Below are 18,082 nucleotides of genomic sequence, written 5' to 3' on the forward strand. Positions count from 1 at the left end.
GTGGGCTGAGAGTTCTGTGAGAACTGATACTGGCCCAGGATCACCCAGCAGGTTTTATTTGGAGGAATATCAGGGCTGACTGTCAGGGCTGTTTGACAGTGGAATTCACTGCCTCGGAGAGTGGTGGAGTCTCCTTCTTTGGAGGTTTTTAAACAGGGGCTGGATCAGTGGTGGGATCCAAAAATTTTAGTAACAGGTTCCCATGGTGGTGGGATTCAAACAGTGGCGTAGTGCCAATGGGGCTGGGCGGGTCATTCTGGGGGCGTGGCCGGGCATTCCGGGGGCGGGGCATTGCTGGGCAGGGCTGTGGCAAGGACGCAGCCACAGTGCCAGTCCTTGGGCAGGAAACGAATGCACGCAGGCGCAGGCTGCCACGCATGCCGGTGCACCTCCTGCTAGACTACTTCAAGTTCTGCGAGCTACTGCTGAGAGGAGGGGCGTAACCAAGGCAAAAATCACATGGCAAAATCACCAATTAGTAACCCCCTCTCAGCACACACAAATAATTAGTAACCTACTCCCGTGAACCTGTGAGAACCTGCTGGATCCCACCTCTGGGCTGGATGAACATTTGTTGGGAGTGCTTTGATTGCGTGTTCCTGCACTGCAGGGGGTTGGACTTGATGGCCCTTTGTGGTCTCTTCCAAATCTATGATTCTATGCGTGGGGAATGGAAACCCGGCTCTTGAGTTCTACACCACACTGGTTCTTTGTGTCAATATTTGAACGCATGGCATATACATGAAAATTGCATTAGGATTTCTTTTTCGATATTTGTACAGCAAGAGAGATTTCCTCTCGCATCCTGTTAGAGACTCTGCACTGAACAGTTTTCAAGGCTTTGCTGTGCAAACACTAATTGGCCACAGAGATCTCCAGGGCTTATCACATTAGAGCAGCTTTTCAGCCTCGAACTCTGATAATGCAAAATTAGGGGGTGAGTTCTGCTCTCTGCAAACCAAACAGGTCACCTGCATGAACTTCATTTAAAAAAGCAAAAGATTCTCTTTATTGAGCAAATCAGAAAAAAAGGCATTCAATTATACACACACACACAGGTCGATTCCACACTTGCGTTATCGACCTAAGTTCGAGCTGCGTTCGACCTAAGTGCTCCGCACAACCACTGGGGTCGACGTGGTTTTGTACCAGCTTCGCCCCGTGTAACGGTCAAATTTCTGACTCCAGTTGGGAACTACTACTATTTCAGGGAACCACGCTCGAACTCAGCTCGATTCCAGTAAAGTGCAGAATCTCTGGCCCCATTCAGCCAATCACAGCTGAGTGTTTCGGGCAAGCGTACAGCTGGCCAATAAAAAAAGTCACCTTCGTCCCTCCATTCCTGTGGCAGTTTTTTTTTATAACACGTGTGGGGATAGACAGAACATGGCCGTAGAACAGTAGCCAATCAGAATGGGGCACAGGATGATTCCACCCTCCGAGCTGGGATCAAGCTGGTTGCAGTGGGGAACAACAATGGCTTCGACCTAGGTTAGTACCCTTCTCAGGGAACTGAGTCGAACCTATTTTACTCGTGTGCGGATTCGCCCATACACAGAGAGAGAAAGACTGAGTTGGATGCATTGGGTAGAAAAACTCAGAAGCTTATGACTGTGCATCATGCCTTACACTCACGCAGTGATACTGATAGATTATACCTCCCCCAGAGATCTGGTGGCAGAGGTTTACTGCATGTAAAGCAAACAGTAGAAGAGGAGAAGCATGCACTGGCCAATTGTGTGAATGAAAGTCAAGAACAAGCATTGATTGAGGTGAAGAACAGACATTTGCTGAAGATCCAGAAAACCCAAGAAGAATACAGAAAAAATGTGATTAAAATGAGGACTGAAAGCCGGCACAACAAAGCACTGCATGGCCAATTTCTGGAGAAGATCAAGGACAAGGTAGACCACAAAAAGACCTGGCCATGGTTAACAACTGGAACTCTGAAAAAGGAAACCAAATCCCTGATTTTAGCCGCCCAAGAGCAAGCCATTAGAACAAATTCGATCAAGGCCAGAATTGAAAAATCCTCAGATGATGTAAAGTGCAGACTGTGCAAAGAAGCTGACGAAACTGTAGATCATATCCTCAGCTGCTGCAAAAAGATTGCCCAGACTGAGTACAAATAGAGACACAACTCAGTGGCCAAGATGATCCACTGGAATTTATGCAAGAATTACAACATAAGAACAATTAAAAACTGGTGGAATCATTGTCCAGAGAAAGTCACAGAAAATGAGAAGGTCAAGATCCTGTAAGACTTTCGAATCCAAACAGACAAAGTGTTGGTACATAATATACCGGACATTGCATTGACCGAGGACAAGAAAGTGACCATCATCGACATAGCAGTATCTGGTGACAGCAGCGTCATTGAAAAAGGATATCACTAAATACCACAATTTGAAAATTGAGCTTCAGCGAATATAACACAAACCAGCTGAGGTCGTCCCAATGGTAATCGGCAAGCTGGGCGCCATCCCAAAGACACCGGGGAAGCACTTGAAACATCTTCAAATCGACAAAATTAACATCTGTCAGATTCAGAAGGCAGCCCTACTGGGATCTGCACAAATGCCGACACATCACAACTCTGGGTGAGGCTTGAATTGTAATGAAAGGCAAACAACCAGCTAAAGAACTGGCAGCTGTGAAATCAACATACATACACACACACACATCAATTAACCTCACAATTACTGTAATGATGAATGCTAAAATTATCAGAATTCGTAGCATTCTTTAATCATATTACAGCTAATAATAGTTTTGAAACTAATCTGGTTTCAGCTTTGGTCTCGCTGCTTTTAGGGATTATCAAAAAGCCCAATTTGTCCCAAAATCTCACCCAGAGATCTCACCTATTCTTCTTCTAAGACTTCTAGACAGAGAAATCTGATTTGCTTGTCACATAAGTGCTTATTTATAGAAAAGTATCTTATTTTTCTCTAAATTTGATTTAACATGACCATTGTGATTATTTCTAGTTGGTTAAACTAAATAAGCAACATAAGTGCAAATAACCTAAAAGTGCAGATAAGATACATCGGATATAACATGCTAAACAGGCCAATCATAACTCTTAAAAAGCAATTAGTTCAGCCTTTTTCTATAACTTTTTCAACTAACTGTCCTAGGTGAGGGTAGATCTAAGGAACAGGATTCAAGGACAGTTGAGGAGGGGTGTAATCTCTCAGTCAACTTGCAAACTCACCAAGAAAAAAGAAACGATCTCATTGCATCCACTACATTTGGAAATCTTCTATGGAAACTTAAGTGTCACCAACTTTTGTGCCACCTCTGTTGCTATATTTTTTTCATTCATTCATACATACATACATACATACATTCATTCATACATACATACGTACATACATACATACATACATACATACATGCATGCATGCATGCATACATACATACATACATTCATTTTCAAAAATTCTACTGGAAAAGGCAAACTTTGATTTCCAAACACCCAGTCTGCCTATGACAGGGGTAGGGAACCAGCGGCTCGAGAGCCGCATGCGGCTCTTCTGCCCTTGCACTGTGGCTCCACGAGCCAAGCCGCCGGCCCCATCCTTGCCTGCCCTGCAAGCAGCAGGGCGGGCGCACCAACTGTCATTACTGCAGCCGTGCCGCTGGCTTCCCCTTCCTCGCTTCGCTTTTCCCATTGGAGCTGGGTAAGCTTTCCGGGCGTATCGGCGCAGGGCCGAGCCACCGGATTCATCCTTGCCCGCCCTGCATCCATGCACTTCTCAGAATGAGCGGGGTAAAAGGTTAAAAAAAAACAACCCTATATATATAGTGTCATCTTTATTTTAAATGTCAAAACTTATTTGCGGCTCCAAGTGTTTTCTTTTCCCGTGGAAAACGGGTCCAAATGGCTCTGGTTCCCTACCCCTGGCCTATGAGAACAAAGCACTAAAAACAGTCTGGGAGGTAGGGGAGGTAGGATTTTTGAATAGCGTCTAGAGCTCATATCCCCAATTCATGTTATCTACCTTCAGAAGAACGGTGCCTCCTAACTTTCTTTGGAATATATATGAAAATCATCTCTGCCCTGAAAGCAGCAGCATCGTGCCAGCAGAACAAAGCCCCCTTCAGGGGACTTCCAGCGGCTAGTAGGGACCGCTGACGTTTTATTTTTAAGCCCTTCTGGGCAAACAAATCTCCAAACCTTACCTGCCCACATAAGTGGTCACTTGTCTGCCTGTCCAGAAATGTTTGGTCCACTCAAAACTCTCTTGTCCTCTTTAAATAGAACAGCAGCACACTGCGGACATCTAAGCAGCGGAGAGCTTGTTTAGCCTCAGTAGAGGGTGAGGGGAAAAAACCACGGAGCAACAAATCTTGACATACATGGAAGGAGGACAGGAGCTTAGGTAGACGCACCACGCTAGGGCATTCTCACAATACTAGAACCAGGGGGCATTCATTGAAAATGCTGGGGGGGGGGGGGGGAAGAATTAGGACTAATAAAAGGAAACACTTCTTCACACAACGTGTGATTGGGGTTTGGAATATGCTGCCACGGGAGGTGGTGATGGCCACTAACCTGGATAGCTTTAAAAGGGGCTTGGACAGATTTATGGAGGAGAAGTCGATCTATGATCTTGATCCTCCTTGATCTGAGACTGCAAAGGCCTTAGCAGACCAGGTGCTCGGGAGCAGCAGCAGCAGAAGGCCGTTGCTTTCACATCCTGCACGTGAGCTCCCAAAGGCACCTGGTGGGCCACTGCGAGTAGCGGAGTGCTGAACTAGATGGACTCTGGTCTGATCCAGCAGGCTAATTCTTATGTTCTTAGGGCACAGCACTACCTTGTCTGAGTGAAACTTCAGGAATGGGGTGTGTGTGGGGGGGGGGGGTAACAGAGGAGCACCCTCAGGGTTCCCCACCCATCTAGCAGATGTAATCACTACTAGGGACAGGTGGGACAGCTGACAGGACAACATGGACTCAAAAGATGTCCTTGTCAGGTAAGAGAGCACCGGTGACAGACTTTATTGAGGAAGAGGATGAGAGAAAGCAGGGTATAGATCACAGGTGTCAAACTCGCAGCCCTCCAGATGTTATGGACTACAGTTCCCATCATCCCCTGTCAGCATGATGCTGGCAGGGGGTGATGGGAACTGTAGTCCATAACATCTGGAGGGCCGCGAGTTTGACACCTATGATATAGATTATCTAAGGCATCTCTTACAATAAGCATGTGAGAACAGCGAGGCTGACTCAGATCTTAGGTGAACCGTGGAGGTGGCTGCAAGATGGACCTTGACCGAGGCATTGGTCACACCTTGTGTCCTTCAAAGATAGCAGATAGTCGAAGACATGAGGGAACTTGAAGGAGCACGGATCCAATCCCTTCTGTGCTGCCCATAGGGAAGCCCTTTCCTACTTAGAGGCACATGACTTCCTTGTGGAGGCTCTGCATGCATTTAGAAGCATATCCTGTAGTCTCACAGACCAGTCCATCAGGGAAGGATCAGCCATGCTCCTAGATGTAGGGATGAAATGTCCTGGTGACCCAAACCCCGAATGCTGAGAAGGTCCTTCACCAGGAAAAACAGTGGATCTGGCCCTGTGGTAGTTGCCAAAGGGTCAGCTGCCACACTCCGTCTGGCCCCGACACTTTCTAAAAACTCTTGGTGGGCACCAGAAAGGGTGTCAAGATGTGCCACAGAGACCACGGGCACCATGCTGCAGCCCCTGAAAATCACCAGTAACTCCAGGCATGTAATGGTGTTTACTGTTTGTTTCTGCAATAGACGAAGAGTTTTGTAACACCTTAAGGATTAATAAAATGAGGACAGCAGAAGCTTTGCAGCCCAGAACTTGCGCTGTCAGATGCAGAATATGGTCCAAGGGGAGACCTATGGCTGAATCCTCTCGGCACTTCTAAAATGCTACCAGGAGCTAAGCGGGGGGAGGGGGGAGGGGTCTGTCTCTGTCTCCCTTCCCAGCAGAAGGTGCTGATTCAGACAAGAGAAGAGAGGGAGTTTGGATTTATATCCCCCCTTTCTCTCCTGTAGGAGACTCAAAGGGGCTTACAATCTCCTTGCCCTTCCCCACTCACAACAAACACCCTGTGAGGTAGGTGGGGCTGAGAGAGCTCAGAAGAGCTGTGACTAGCCCCAGGTCACCCAGCTGGCGTGTGTGGGAGTGTACAGGCTAATCTGAATTCCCCAGATAAGCCTCCACCGCTCAGGCGGCAGAGCTGGGAATCAAACCGGGTTCCTCCAGATTAGATACACGAGCTCTTAGCCACTACGCCACTTTTGTTCACATTTTTTAAATTATTATTTTTTTAATCTGCTATTTTGTTTTGTGAGGAAAAGCCATTTGTTAACGACTTGAAACACTGCGCAGAGCAGGTGGGTCAGTGGTTTCATGACAGTCATAAGGGTCAGCCAATCAGCACTCTGCACTTCTGTTGGAAATGGAAAGAGGAAGTTGCTCGTGAGTAGAATTCTCCGAGGGAGATTATAAATAAACGGGTGGGTTTGTCTTGACCGCAGCAGACTCATTACAAGCTACAAACAACATGACCTGGCAAAGGGTGCTCACCAACCTAATGGCGGTGGTGGAAAGGACCTTCAAGTGACAGCCAACATCGGGACAGTCAAAGGTGGCTTACCATTGGGTGCTTTTGTGAAGTGACCCTGGATTTCGCCTTGATGGATTCTCATCCAAGCAGGTGGGACAGACAGCGGCAGCGACACCGATGACGGCAAATTACACTTGGGAAACGGCGAGCGCACCTCCTTCCCCCGCCCCCTCCTTCCTTCCTTCCTTCCTTCCTTCCTTCCTTCCTTCCTTCCTTCCTTCCTTCCTTCCTTCCTTCCTTCCTTCCTTCCTTCCTTCCTTCCTCCCTCCCTCCCTCCCTCCCTCCCTCCCTCCGGCGTCCTTTCCCCTCCTTCCCAGGTGCCAGACGAGGGAGCCGCATGCCGACCCCTGTTCTAGACATTGCCATAGATTTTCTAGTGATTCCTAAGGTTACGCTACATCTGGCCTTCCCATAGAAGTGATATAGTGGCACACACAATGGCATGCATCTCATGTTCCCGCCACTAAGCTTCCTACCTGTCTCCAGACTTGGTCTTGCAACCTTCAATATGGCAGCAAACCACTGTCATGAACTTGTGTAAAATATATTATCCAGTTTGGTCTTCAGCGGCATGAAGTGAAGCCTCATTCAGAAGATACATATGCAGGGTAAAGAGGAAGAGTTTGGAGGAAGAAGAGTTTGGATTTATATCCCCCCTTTCTCTCCTGTGGAAGACTCAAAGGGGCTTACAATCTCCTTGCCCATCCCCCCTCACCACAAACACCCTGTGAGGTGGGTGGGGCTAAGAGAGCTCCGAGAAGCTGTGACTGGCCCAAGGTCACCCAGCTGGCATGTGTGGGAGTGCACAGGCTAATCTGAATTCCCCAGATAAGCCTCCACAGCTCAAGCGGCAGAGCTGGGAATCAAACCCGGTTCCTCCAGATCAGAGTGCACCTGCTCTTAGCCACTGCTCTGAGCCACTACGCCACTGCTGCGTGAGCTGTGGGATTACATGGCCAAGGAATGCAAGAGGTATATACTCTGACACGTCAATGCAAAACACAAAAGAGTACGAGGAGGAGACAGTGAGGACCAGTGTGGGATAGTTGCCAGAATGCCATCCTAGGTCCTGGGAGACGCAGGTTCTAATGCCCCCTCAGCCATGAAGCTCACTAGGAGACACATTGATCTGTCACACACTCTCAGCCTAACTTGCCTCACTGGGTTATTGTGAGGACAAAGAGGGAAGACAGAACGCCACGTACGCCTCACCGCCCTCTTTGTAGGGAAAAAACTCACAAAATGTTGTGCGTGTCAAGAAGCAGAAAGTGAAACTTCAATGTTTAATGAAGTGGTAACAAAGTACTCCCTACAACAGACCTGGGCATTATACAGCCCGGGGGCCACATCCGGCCCGCCGGATGACCCTGACTGGCCCTTATGACAGACCTATTCTTGGCCTAAGAGGACTCATTTAGAACCGCTAGCTGCTCAATGCTAACCCTCCCCCCTTCCCCCCTCAAGTAGTGGCTTCTGGGTTTATCCCCTCCTTTGAAAGCCCCAAGAGAAGTCGGGTTGCCTTACTGCCTGCTTCAAGGGCTTTCAAAAGCGTCAGTCGATGACAAAAGTGGTGGTCATAGACTTAAGTCTCCTGTTCTGTTTGATTTGCCTCAGTGGACAAATCTCATGCAGGTAGGTTAAGCCTGTGATTCTTTGTGCCAAATAGTGTTGTATGCAGAACTGTTGCCACTGATTCCAAGTTGATCTGTGCACCTGTCTGTCACTTATCAGCCCCTATTATGCAGAATTGAGTCCAGCCTTTTGGCCCGGCCCTCCACAATATTTTCTGTTTCTTATGCGGCCCCATGGAAAAAATAACTTTGAACAACTCATTTGGTAAATTACACAGGCACGGAGCTGGAACGTGAACAGTCCCCCATTTCTCACCCCACAGGCAGAGGGGAAAGATGTGGCCAGCTTACCTCCCTCTGAAATCACCTTCATGACAGCTCCAATGTAGGCCTCGGGGTCATCATCGTATGTCAACTGTTTCCACTTGGACCAGTCTTTGAAGAACATTTGGTAATCCTCACATTCTGCCACCCCGCAGAACAGCTTCACAACTTTATGAGGCGGCTGAAGAACCTCCTGTAGGCTCCGGAGGACGGCTGGCACCTGGAAGGCCTGCACCAGCTCGCAGGAGAGCAAAACAACGATGCACCGGCTTCTCTTGAAGAGGTCCGCCTTCTCAGGGGGGATAGGAGCCCCACTCTCCACTAGATAGCTCTGGAGGTCTCGGCAGGAACCAAAGAGGCTCTGGAGATACTCGCACCATTCGCCGGCATCTTTCCCATACATAACCAGCAGATCGCATGCATTGGGACACTTTTCTGTGCAGAAGTGAAAAAAAGGCAGATGGGTTTTAGAAACAGAATTTTGAATTGCACCATTCATATTGCCGAGCTTTATATACCCTGTTTCCCCGAATATAAGACATCCCCGGAAAATAAGACGTAGTAGAGGTTTTGCTGAAGTGCGAAATATAAGGCATCCCCCAAAAGTAAGACGTAGCAAAGTTTTTGTTTGGAAGCAGGCCCGACGAACGGAACACAGAAAAATAAGACATCCCCTGAAAATAAGGCATAGCGCATCTTTGGGAGCAAAAATTAATATAAGACACTGTCTTATAAGACACTGTCTTATATTCGGGGAAACACGGTAACAGCACCTTAGGCAGAAGACTGCCACTCGTTCCAGTCCATCATACAATCAGACACCACAGAAATGAGGTCAACCAAGAGGGATACCTCTTGGCAGCACCCACCTTGCACTGATTCAGCTATTCGATAATTTTAGTACCATGCACCTTCTGTTGTTACCACCCTGCGTACAATACAAATGGAATCAATATTTTACCTAATTCCCTCCTGGGCTGGAGCAAGGGGGAACTGCACCCAGGGCACGCGTGTACCCTGCACCCCTGCCACACCCCCACACCAGCGCGGGCCAGGTGCATCATGCTCACCCCCTGCCCCCTTGGCGCTACGCCACTGATTCCCTGCACTTGAAGCCAGTCTGTCCTCACACTGTGGCCTAGTACAAGCTCTTCATGACCTTGGGCCCTCATATTTGCAGGGCCACCGGTCCAGCTATGCTCTGGCACAACAGGTTCACTCATCTGAATGAGGCCTTCTCTGGTCCCAACCTGCAAATGGGCAAAATTCACAACTGCCCTGACAAGTACATTCTCTCCTTGCAGAATGGCTTACCCAAGGAGGTCAGAAAGGCTCAATCCCTTAACAGATGCAACGTTGATAATCACTCCAAAAACAAAACACGCTGCATCAACCGCTTATTATTATTGTAAGGAACACACAACACTAAAGTGCATACAGTGAAATAAGGTGCAAAAACAAACTGTGCTCCTATACACTCCTATACAATTCCATAGCACATAAATTACAATTGCAGCTTTTGGTTGTCGTCTTCAGAATGTGCTCTTATAGTTTCAGTCCATGTTCATAATTTGCAACGGGAAAAAATCTTGTTCTCAAAGGCTACCACCAGGCTTCAATATGCTGCATGCCCTGTATTCCGTCAAACTGACTTGTGGACTGTCTGGTCGACAGCCAAATCCAATTAACAAAATGAACGGATTGCGCTATTTTAGCCGTTTTCTATTCATTCTTCTTCAGATCATGCTTTAAATTCGTCAGCCATAATTGGGATAAACATTCAAGGTGATATTCTCACATCCATTCATTTCCCCATCTAGAAGCATGATCTGATTTTTATAAAGGTAAAAATGCTACCTTACCACAAAATGGTTGAAAGGGGCACTTTTATAAAGCGAATGAGACTGTAGACTTAACGGCACTGTCAATGGCATGTGTTACATGTTTATTGAATATATCATCCAGCTCTTACTATGTTGTTGCTTCCTTTTGAAACTCTGCTTTCTAAACTGTTTGACAGATATCTGAAAATACTTTGCACTCTTTCAAATCTGTAATCCTATTGCATTGCTTATTAGACGTGCCATGCTAACGGACTGCATCGTTTTCCACTGTGTGATCTGCTTGGAACCTCAGGCTACAATTCTAAAAACTCTTTCTTGGGAGTAAGCTCCACTGAATAACACATAAGACTCACTTCTGAGTATAAGTGTTTAGGATTGCTCCTTTAATGAAAAAAGCACGCTATAAAAAAGGAAGTAAATAAATAACACTTCCTTGTGAATCATCTCCATTCTGTAAGTATGTACAAGTAAATGTGGCGATCCTGTCTCAGCCTGCAATGAAGGGGTAAATCATATATACAGAAGACTCACAATCAGCTTTACTTATTGCTGTACATTATGTTTTTAAAAAGCAGAGACCACTCTAATGTGATTATTCCAAGAAGCTCTGTCAGGGACGGCACCTAGTTGGTTGAGGTGCATCCCTAATGTCATGTATTGGCCACCTAAAATAGGGATGTATCTGGATGACTGTGATGCATTCCTGTCAATGTAGAAGAAGAAGAAGAAGAAGAGGAAGAAGAGGAAGAAGAGGAAGAGGAGTAGTAGTTTGGATTTATATCCCCCTTTCTCTCCTGTAGGAGACTCAAAGGGGCTTACAATCTCCTTGCCCTTCCCCCCTCACAACAAACACCCTGTGAGGTAGTTGGGGCTGAGAGAGCTCCGAGAAGCTGTGACTAGCCCAAGGTCACCCAGCTGGCGTGTGTGGGAGTGTACAGACTAATCTGAATTCCCCAGATAAGCCTCCACAGTAACCACTTTTAGATATATGTACTTAGCCTGCTATATGTTACCGCTGCTGTAATGGAATAATTCTTGCCTTGATCTTTGTGCTATGGCTTCACACACTTAGTAGATAACTAGGCTTATCCCTGACACTCGCTACTCCCATGGGAAACGGGATATTTCCATTGCTCTGTGGGAGCAGGAGCCCAGGTGGCTTTATCTCTATCTGTCGCTGACCTTGGGGCGCCTAGGCTCCAAAGTAACTCTTTCTCACATTCTTTGGGAAAATGGGCGGGGGGATAGTTTCTGGATAAAGGGGACTGTGAAAGCCAGGTTCGTCAGAACTGGCTTCTTGCAAGCTGGGTGCTTCATTACCTTTTCAATAAACGCTGCTGATCAGCAATTCAGAGTTCGTTTATTGATTCAAGGCTCAAGACCTAACAATCGCTCAGTCCCCAACAAAAGACAGATGAGTCTCGGCTACGCCAGTTTCTGTTATTAGACGATTACTAAGGTAAATATTTGACCAACAGTGATGACATCAGCCTTGCAAAAGCAGGAAGCTATTTCATAGCCCCGTGGTGTTTTTTTTGGCTCACACTTGTTTCTTTACCAATCTAAATACATTCACGAGATAATCTGAAACAATGCGTGTGGTGGAAACTGCCATCAAGTTGCAGATGACCTTTGGCGACCCTGTTGGATTTTCAAGGCAGGAGATGGTGACAGATGATTAGCCACTGCCCACTTCTGCACAACAACCCTGGACCTCTTCCTTGGTAGATTCCCACCTGAGTACTAACCGGGACAAGCCCTGCTCAGCGTCCCAGCTCTGACCAGATGAGGCAAGCCTGGGGCCACCCAGGTCAAGGCAACGCAAGATGATGCCCTTCTGAACCCACTGAACCCAGAAGCTTCAGAAAAATTTCGCTTTGTTTAATCACAAAGGGGACAGTGCAAGGTAATTCAGGCTGCCGTCCTACCGGAATCTCCCCCACAAAAAATCCCATTGATCTCCAATCCAATCCAATCCAATCCAAAAACCTTTATTAGGCATAAACCAGAAGTACCATACATTCCAAATACAAAAACAGGATCATTGTTACATATCATGTAGAACATGGATTAAAAATGTAGCAACTGCTTCAGACATTTCTACATGAGGGCTGTTCAATAGCTTAGACATTTTTTGTTTGTCAAAGAGAAACATAAATTCTAGAGGTACCCTGTTTCCCCTAATATAAGACATCCCCGAAAAATAAGACATGGTAGAGGTTTTGCTGAAGTGCGAAATATAAGGCATCCCCCGAAAGTAAGACGTAGCAAAGTTTTTGTTTGGAAGCATGCCCAACGAACAGAACACAGAAAAATAAGACATCCCCTGAAAATGGAGCCTGCTTACATCTTTGGGAGCAAAAATTGTATAAGACACTTGTATCTTATATTGAGCTCTGATAGTAAAAGCTCCCTGTGATCTGGTTCTAATATCATTATGCCTCGAACAGTAAAGCAGGATATGAGGGATTGAGTCCATAGCGTTGGGACAGTACCGACAGCAATGCTCACTTTGTGGGATGTTAAGGAAACGACCTTGAAGATAGACAGAGGGGAATGAGTTGCACCTTGCTCTGGTCATGACCCATCAGCACTTATAATTAACAAGCTGTTCTAAGTATACAGCAGGGCTAGATTTTTTTTGGGGGGGGGGATCCCAAAGTATAGAGGGGAACAGGAGCTTTGTGCAGCACTCAGGAGAGATTGGTATCCATTGATCTCAATAAGGTTTACTTCTGGGTAAACAGCCAGAAGCAAAAAATATCAGTAAAATAATTTTGGGATATGCTGCCGAAACCATGTAAATGCAGCACAAATCAAACCGACAGCCCAGTTGCAGGAGAGTTTTTGCACGCATTTTCTCAAGTCGCTGTTGGCAGATGACAATTCATCATTCAGAACATTCTTCCAAGCATTTCTAGGGCTGAGCTACAGCTCAGCAGTGAATGAGGAAGGCTACTTTGGATATTCCATCAACCGGAACACTCATTAAGAAAAAGAAGATGATGAGTTTGGATTTATATCCCCCCCCCCTTTTCTCTCCTGTAAGGAGACTCAAAGGAGATGACAATCTCCTTTCCCTTCCCTCCTCACAACAAACACCCTATGAGGTAGGTGGTGAAGTCGTTACGGGCGACGCAAGGAATAGGCGAGACGCAGCTATATCATCCGGTGGAGAGAAGCCAGTGGCGATATAGCGTGATCCGTGGATCTGGCTACTCTGCCGAGCTGGCGGTCCCTGGCACCTTTTATTAGGGTTTTCGGGAAGGCGGGAGAGCGGGAGAATGTTGCACAATACATGAATCATAGGGGCTGCGTACGTGCGGGAGGAAACGTTCCTGTCTGGGCCTAATCCATACCTGGGGGTATGTACCTTTTGTCCCTTTGTCCAGGATATCTTGTGACCTGTGAGTCACGGGGGTCTTGTGACCGGTGAGGATGCTTGCCCAGAGGGCAACAGATGGTGCAGGCATTCCTGTGCTCTGTCTGAAGCTCTGCCGGGTTCGCAGGCTCACCCCTACAAGGTGGGGCTGAGAGAGCTCTGAAGAACTGTGACTAGCCCAAGGTCACCCAGCTGGCGTGTGCTGGAGTGCACAAGCTAGTCTGGTTCATCAGATAAGCCTCCACAGCTCAAGTGGCAAAGCAGGGAATCAAACCCGGTTCTCCAGATGAGAGTGCACCTGCTCTTCACCACTACACCACGGTGTTGGCAGTGCTAATTTACTCACTGAAAGAATTAACAAACATGTTATCAATTCCTCCCTGCTTTGTCTTCCTCAGGAAAATCACCCTTTGGAAGAGATCTGCAGGCATGCTTGGGAGCCTGGGCTGAGAAAAAGGACTGGGAGAGGCTGTTGTGAGGCAGCCGTCCTCTGCAGCCTGAAGTCCCTTGATGTCAACAGGTCAGGACAAAGCCAGGCTTGATGTGGGAAATCCAGAACTGTATCTCCCAGGTTTACGTGTATTAAGCCGAAGTGGGAGCAAAATTTCACAAAGTCTACCCCCGCCGCATTAGTCAGAATGTCTTTTGATTTTCTGGTTAAGGAAAAATACCATGGGCAGTTCTCTGTGTACAGCCCCACCAACTTCTGGAGGCACTGCTCATCTTTACCGACCCTGGCATTAAGATCTCCTGCTACCAACCATTCATCACATTTGTTAGAAAGTTGTAAAGTTTCTAGATATTCAGAGATTTTACGCCACTGTGTTTCCCTTGTCTTATTGATGGAGCTAGGGGTAAGGTAAACATTAATCATTATGAGACTGCGGCCTTCCCCTGTTATCTTTACTGCATGTGCCAAGTGATCACAAACTGGAAGAGTCAAAACATCAGAAAATAAAGAAGTTTTGATTAGCATTGCAAGTCCTCTGAGATTCTCCTTGTGCGCTGGGATATAGCATATCGAATAACCTTGGAGATGGATTGGAGTAGGAGACCAAGTCTCTTGGAGAAGTATGATGTCATGTCTCGAAATATATTGCAAAAAATCCTGGTTTGTATCTCCCAGGTATTTCTAAAATCTAAAGCAGCCATGGATGTGTGTGCTTTGATCTGGGAAGCAGGATAGCGCGAGGAGAATGTCTAAGCCCTTCTCCTCTGTGGCACGGTGATGGTGGGAAAGGCTATCAAACTGTAGTCAACTCTTGGCAACCAAGTAGAATCTTCAAGGCGGGAGACGGACGGACTGGGGGGGAGGGGGTTGTCATTTGTTGCCTTTGTGTAGTGACCCTGGACTCCTTTCTTGGGGATCTCCCATCCAACTACTAACCAGGGTCAAGCCTACTTAGCTTCATAGATCTCACAAGGTCAGGCTAACCTGAGCCACTCAGCTAAGGGCTCTCTGTTACATACAAGAGTTCATTTACTGTAGCCAAATCTTACCTGTTGAAGACAATGCGTGTTCGTGCTTTCTCTCCTCCAAGCACCCACAGACCAGCTGCTCTTATTGTTCTATAACATGTGATTGTTTTATTTTCTTATTGTTTTATTGTCTTACAGTTTTGTTATATTTTGTTATTATGGAAACATTTTTAAAAAGCAGGATAAATACAAAACCCACAGGTCTGGACCAAGAGCTGCTCCATGAATTTTATCCCAAACTCTATCCCAAACTGTGAACACTATAAACCAGGGTGGCCAACCTATGGTGCTCCAGATGTTCATGGACTACAATTCCCATCAGCCCCTGGTGGCAGGGGCCAATTGGCCATGCTGGAAGGGGCTGATGGGAATTTTAGTCCATGAACAACTGGAGCCCCATAGATTGGCCACCCCTACTATAAACCATCATCCTTGTCTGCTGTTGGCCTCTCTACCAAACACACAGCATGCAAACCTTCCCTTAGGAATTCCAGTTTTGGGGTACCAGCAGATAGCGTTCCCCAGACATAATGTTTGAACTAGGTCAGTGATGGCGAACCTATGGCACGGGTGCCAGAGGTGGCACTCAGAGCCCTCTCTGTGGGCACGTGCACACAGAGTTCGTCATGTGGGGTGCGGAAAATCACCACCCCCACCCCACACATACATCTAGGCTGGCCTGGGCCACTGAGCACGACATGCGCACACCACGGTGAGCAGGGAGGACTCGGCTGGAGGACCTGGTGCCTGTGTTCCTGCGGGTGAATCCGACCCTGGTGGGGGTGACTCAGAAGCAGATATGCTAGCGATGAGGCACAGCAGCAGTGTATGGGACTGTGCTGGAGGCTTGAGCAGGCTGAAAATCAGCCCCTTCTCGAGCAGGTGGGGCGAGAGGAAGAGGGGTTAGCGACACCGGGTTTGCTTCCTCCTAAACTAGGTCTTAGGTTTAACTCCTCAGCATCTCATGGGTTAAATGTGCTTCGGGTTGGCACACGGTGTTTCTTGGCGTGGCCAAACAAGTGCTGCTTTGGGTTGCAATTTGGGCACTCCGTCTCAAAAAAAAGGTTCGGCCATCACTGAACTAGGGTGTTTACCCACAGCTCTGTTAAAATGCTTCACTTGTACAAGAAGACAAAGCTCTATTGTTATTTTAGTTTACATGTGAACTCCCTTGAGGCTTCTGTTATCCTGTAGACAGGATATATATTAATAAATGCGAACATTAAAATAGCAGTTGTCTAGGAGGGGCGCTGCACACCATTTTGTTGCGTTTCCTCTGTTCACGCTTGCAGGTAACGTGGGTGGGCTCCTCATGTGAGGACAGCTCATGCACAAAGAGAAACCGTGCCCAATTAGGAGAAGTGTAAAAAGGGAATAAAAACTCACTTGCATTTTGCTCTTAGCCTGAAACCCTAAGCGATGTCCTTAAGCGATGTCTTACAGCCATTGATTTTGGCGGGCTTAGGTGCACCTCACTCTCTACACGAATCTGAACAGTCTCCACATATTCTCCAACTAGCATGTGAACTCCGTCTCTGAGCAATGCTGAATTTTGCAGAAAATACAGTCCTGCTGACATTTGGCTATCACAATAGCACATGAGCACACTGAAGAAAAATATGCTGCAGAAAGCCAAGGAACCATAATGCAAACTGAGCAGTTGACTCATGTAAGAACATAAGAACAAGCCAGCTGGATCAGACCAGAGTCCATCTAGTCCAGCTCTCTGCTACTCACAGTGGCCCACCAGGTGCCTTTGGGAGCTCACATGCAGGATGTGAAAGCAACGGCCTTCTGCGGCTGTTGCTCCCGAGCACCTGGACTGTTAAGGCATTTGCAATCTCAGATCAAAGAGGATCAAGATTGGGAGCCATAAATCAACTTCTCCTCCATAAATCTGTCCAAGCCCCTTTTAAAGCTATCCAGGTTAGTGGCCATCACCACCTCCTGTGGCAGCATATTCCAAACACCAATCACACGCTGCGTGAAAGAAGTGTTTCCTATTATTAGCTCCTAATTCTTCCCCAAAGTATTTTCAATGAATTTCCAATTCTATAGTATTGTGAGAAAGAGAGAAAAATTTCTCTCTGTCAACATTTTCTACCCCATGCATAATTTTATAGACTTCAATCATATCCCCCTCAGATATGATAACTGGCAAACCCAGAGCTGACAAGAGTACATCATTTTTGAGGCCTGATGGTGAGGCCAAGAAGCAGAGCTGTAGCAAGGGGGACCAGAGCCCGGGACACGTGTGTGTCCTGTGCCTCTGCCACACCCCCACCACGCCCCTGGTGCGTCATGTCCCCCCACCCCCTTGGCGCTACGCCACTGCCAAGAAGCAACTGTGCAGCCTTTAGCTCCAGCTAAACCGCATCAATAAATGGGAACACCAAAAAGGAGAGATTAAAGCCATAACCTTAAAGAGGCAGTAAATTAGTCAGAAATCAGTGGGCTTCATTTCTGAGCAAATAAGCCCAAGATTCGGCTCTAAGACTGCAGTCTTACATAGAAACAAGGACTCTCATTGCACTGATTTTACTAGCTTGTAGAGCACCAAACTGGAAAAAGTGTGTTTGCCTAGAAATAAGCCTCTTTAAAAACAGTGGAGTTTACCTCTGAACAAACAGGCACAGCTGCAAGACTACCAATCTAAATATCAGGTAGGCACAATAAATGAATGAAACAACTTCTGAGTAAGCCTTCACTGAACTGGAGGGTAAAGAGTTGTATCTTTACTACTTTGTGCCAATTGTCCATAGCAGGGGGGCAGGACCAGTTGTCCCATTCTACAAAAGGACATGTTAATTGTGCCCCTTGTCCAGATTTCGGGGGGGGGGGGGGGTACAGTTCAATGTGGGGATGGGCTTG

At 46.9% G+C, this 18,082-nt stretch overlaps 1 protein-coding gene across 1 annotated transcript in view; it reads right to left on the reverse strand.

The window, feature by feature from the left end:
* PIK3AP1 (phosphoinositide-3-kinase adaptor protein 1) overlaps positions 1-18,082 on the reverse strand; it is a 68,244-nt gene that overhangs the window by 47,846 nt on the left and 2,316 nt on the right. The window contains exon 2 of the mRNA XM_048504453.1: positions 8,534-8,941. Within this exon, the coding sequence (XP_048360410.1) occupies positions 8,534-8,941 (408 nt within the window). The remainder of the gene's footprint in view (positions 1-8,533; positions 8,942-18,082) is intronic.

This window comes from Sphaerodactylus townsendi, linkage group LG07, assembly GCF_021028975.2.
Source record: "Sphaerodactylus townsendi isolate TG3544 linkage group LG07, MPM_Stown_v2.3, whole genome shotgun sequence".
Lineage (NCBI taxonomy): Eukaryota > Metazoa > Chordata > Lepidosauria > Squamata > Sphaerodactylidae > Sphaerodactylus > Sphaerodactylus townsendi.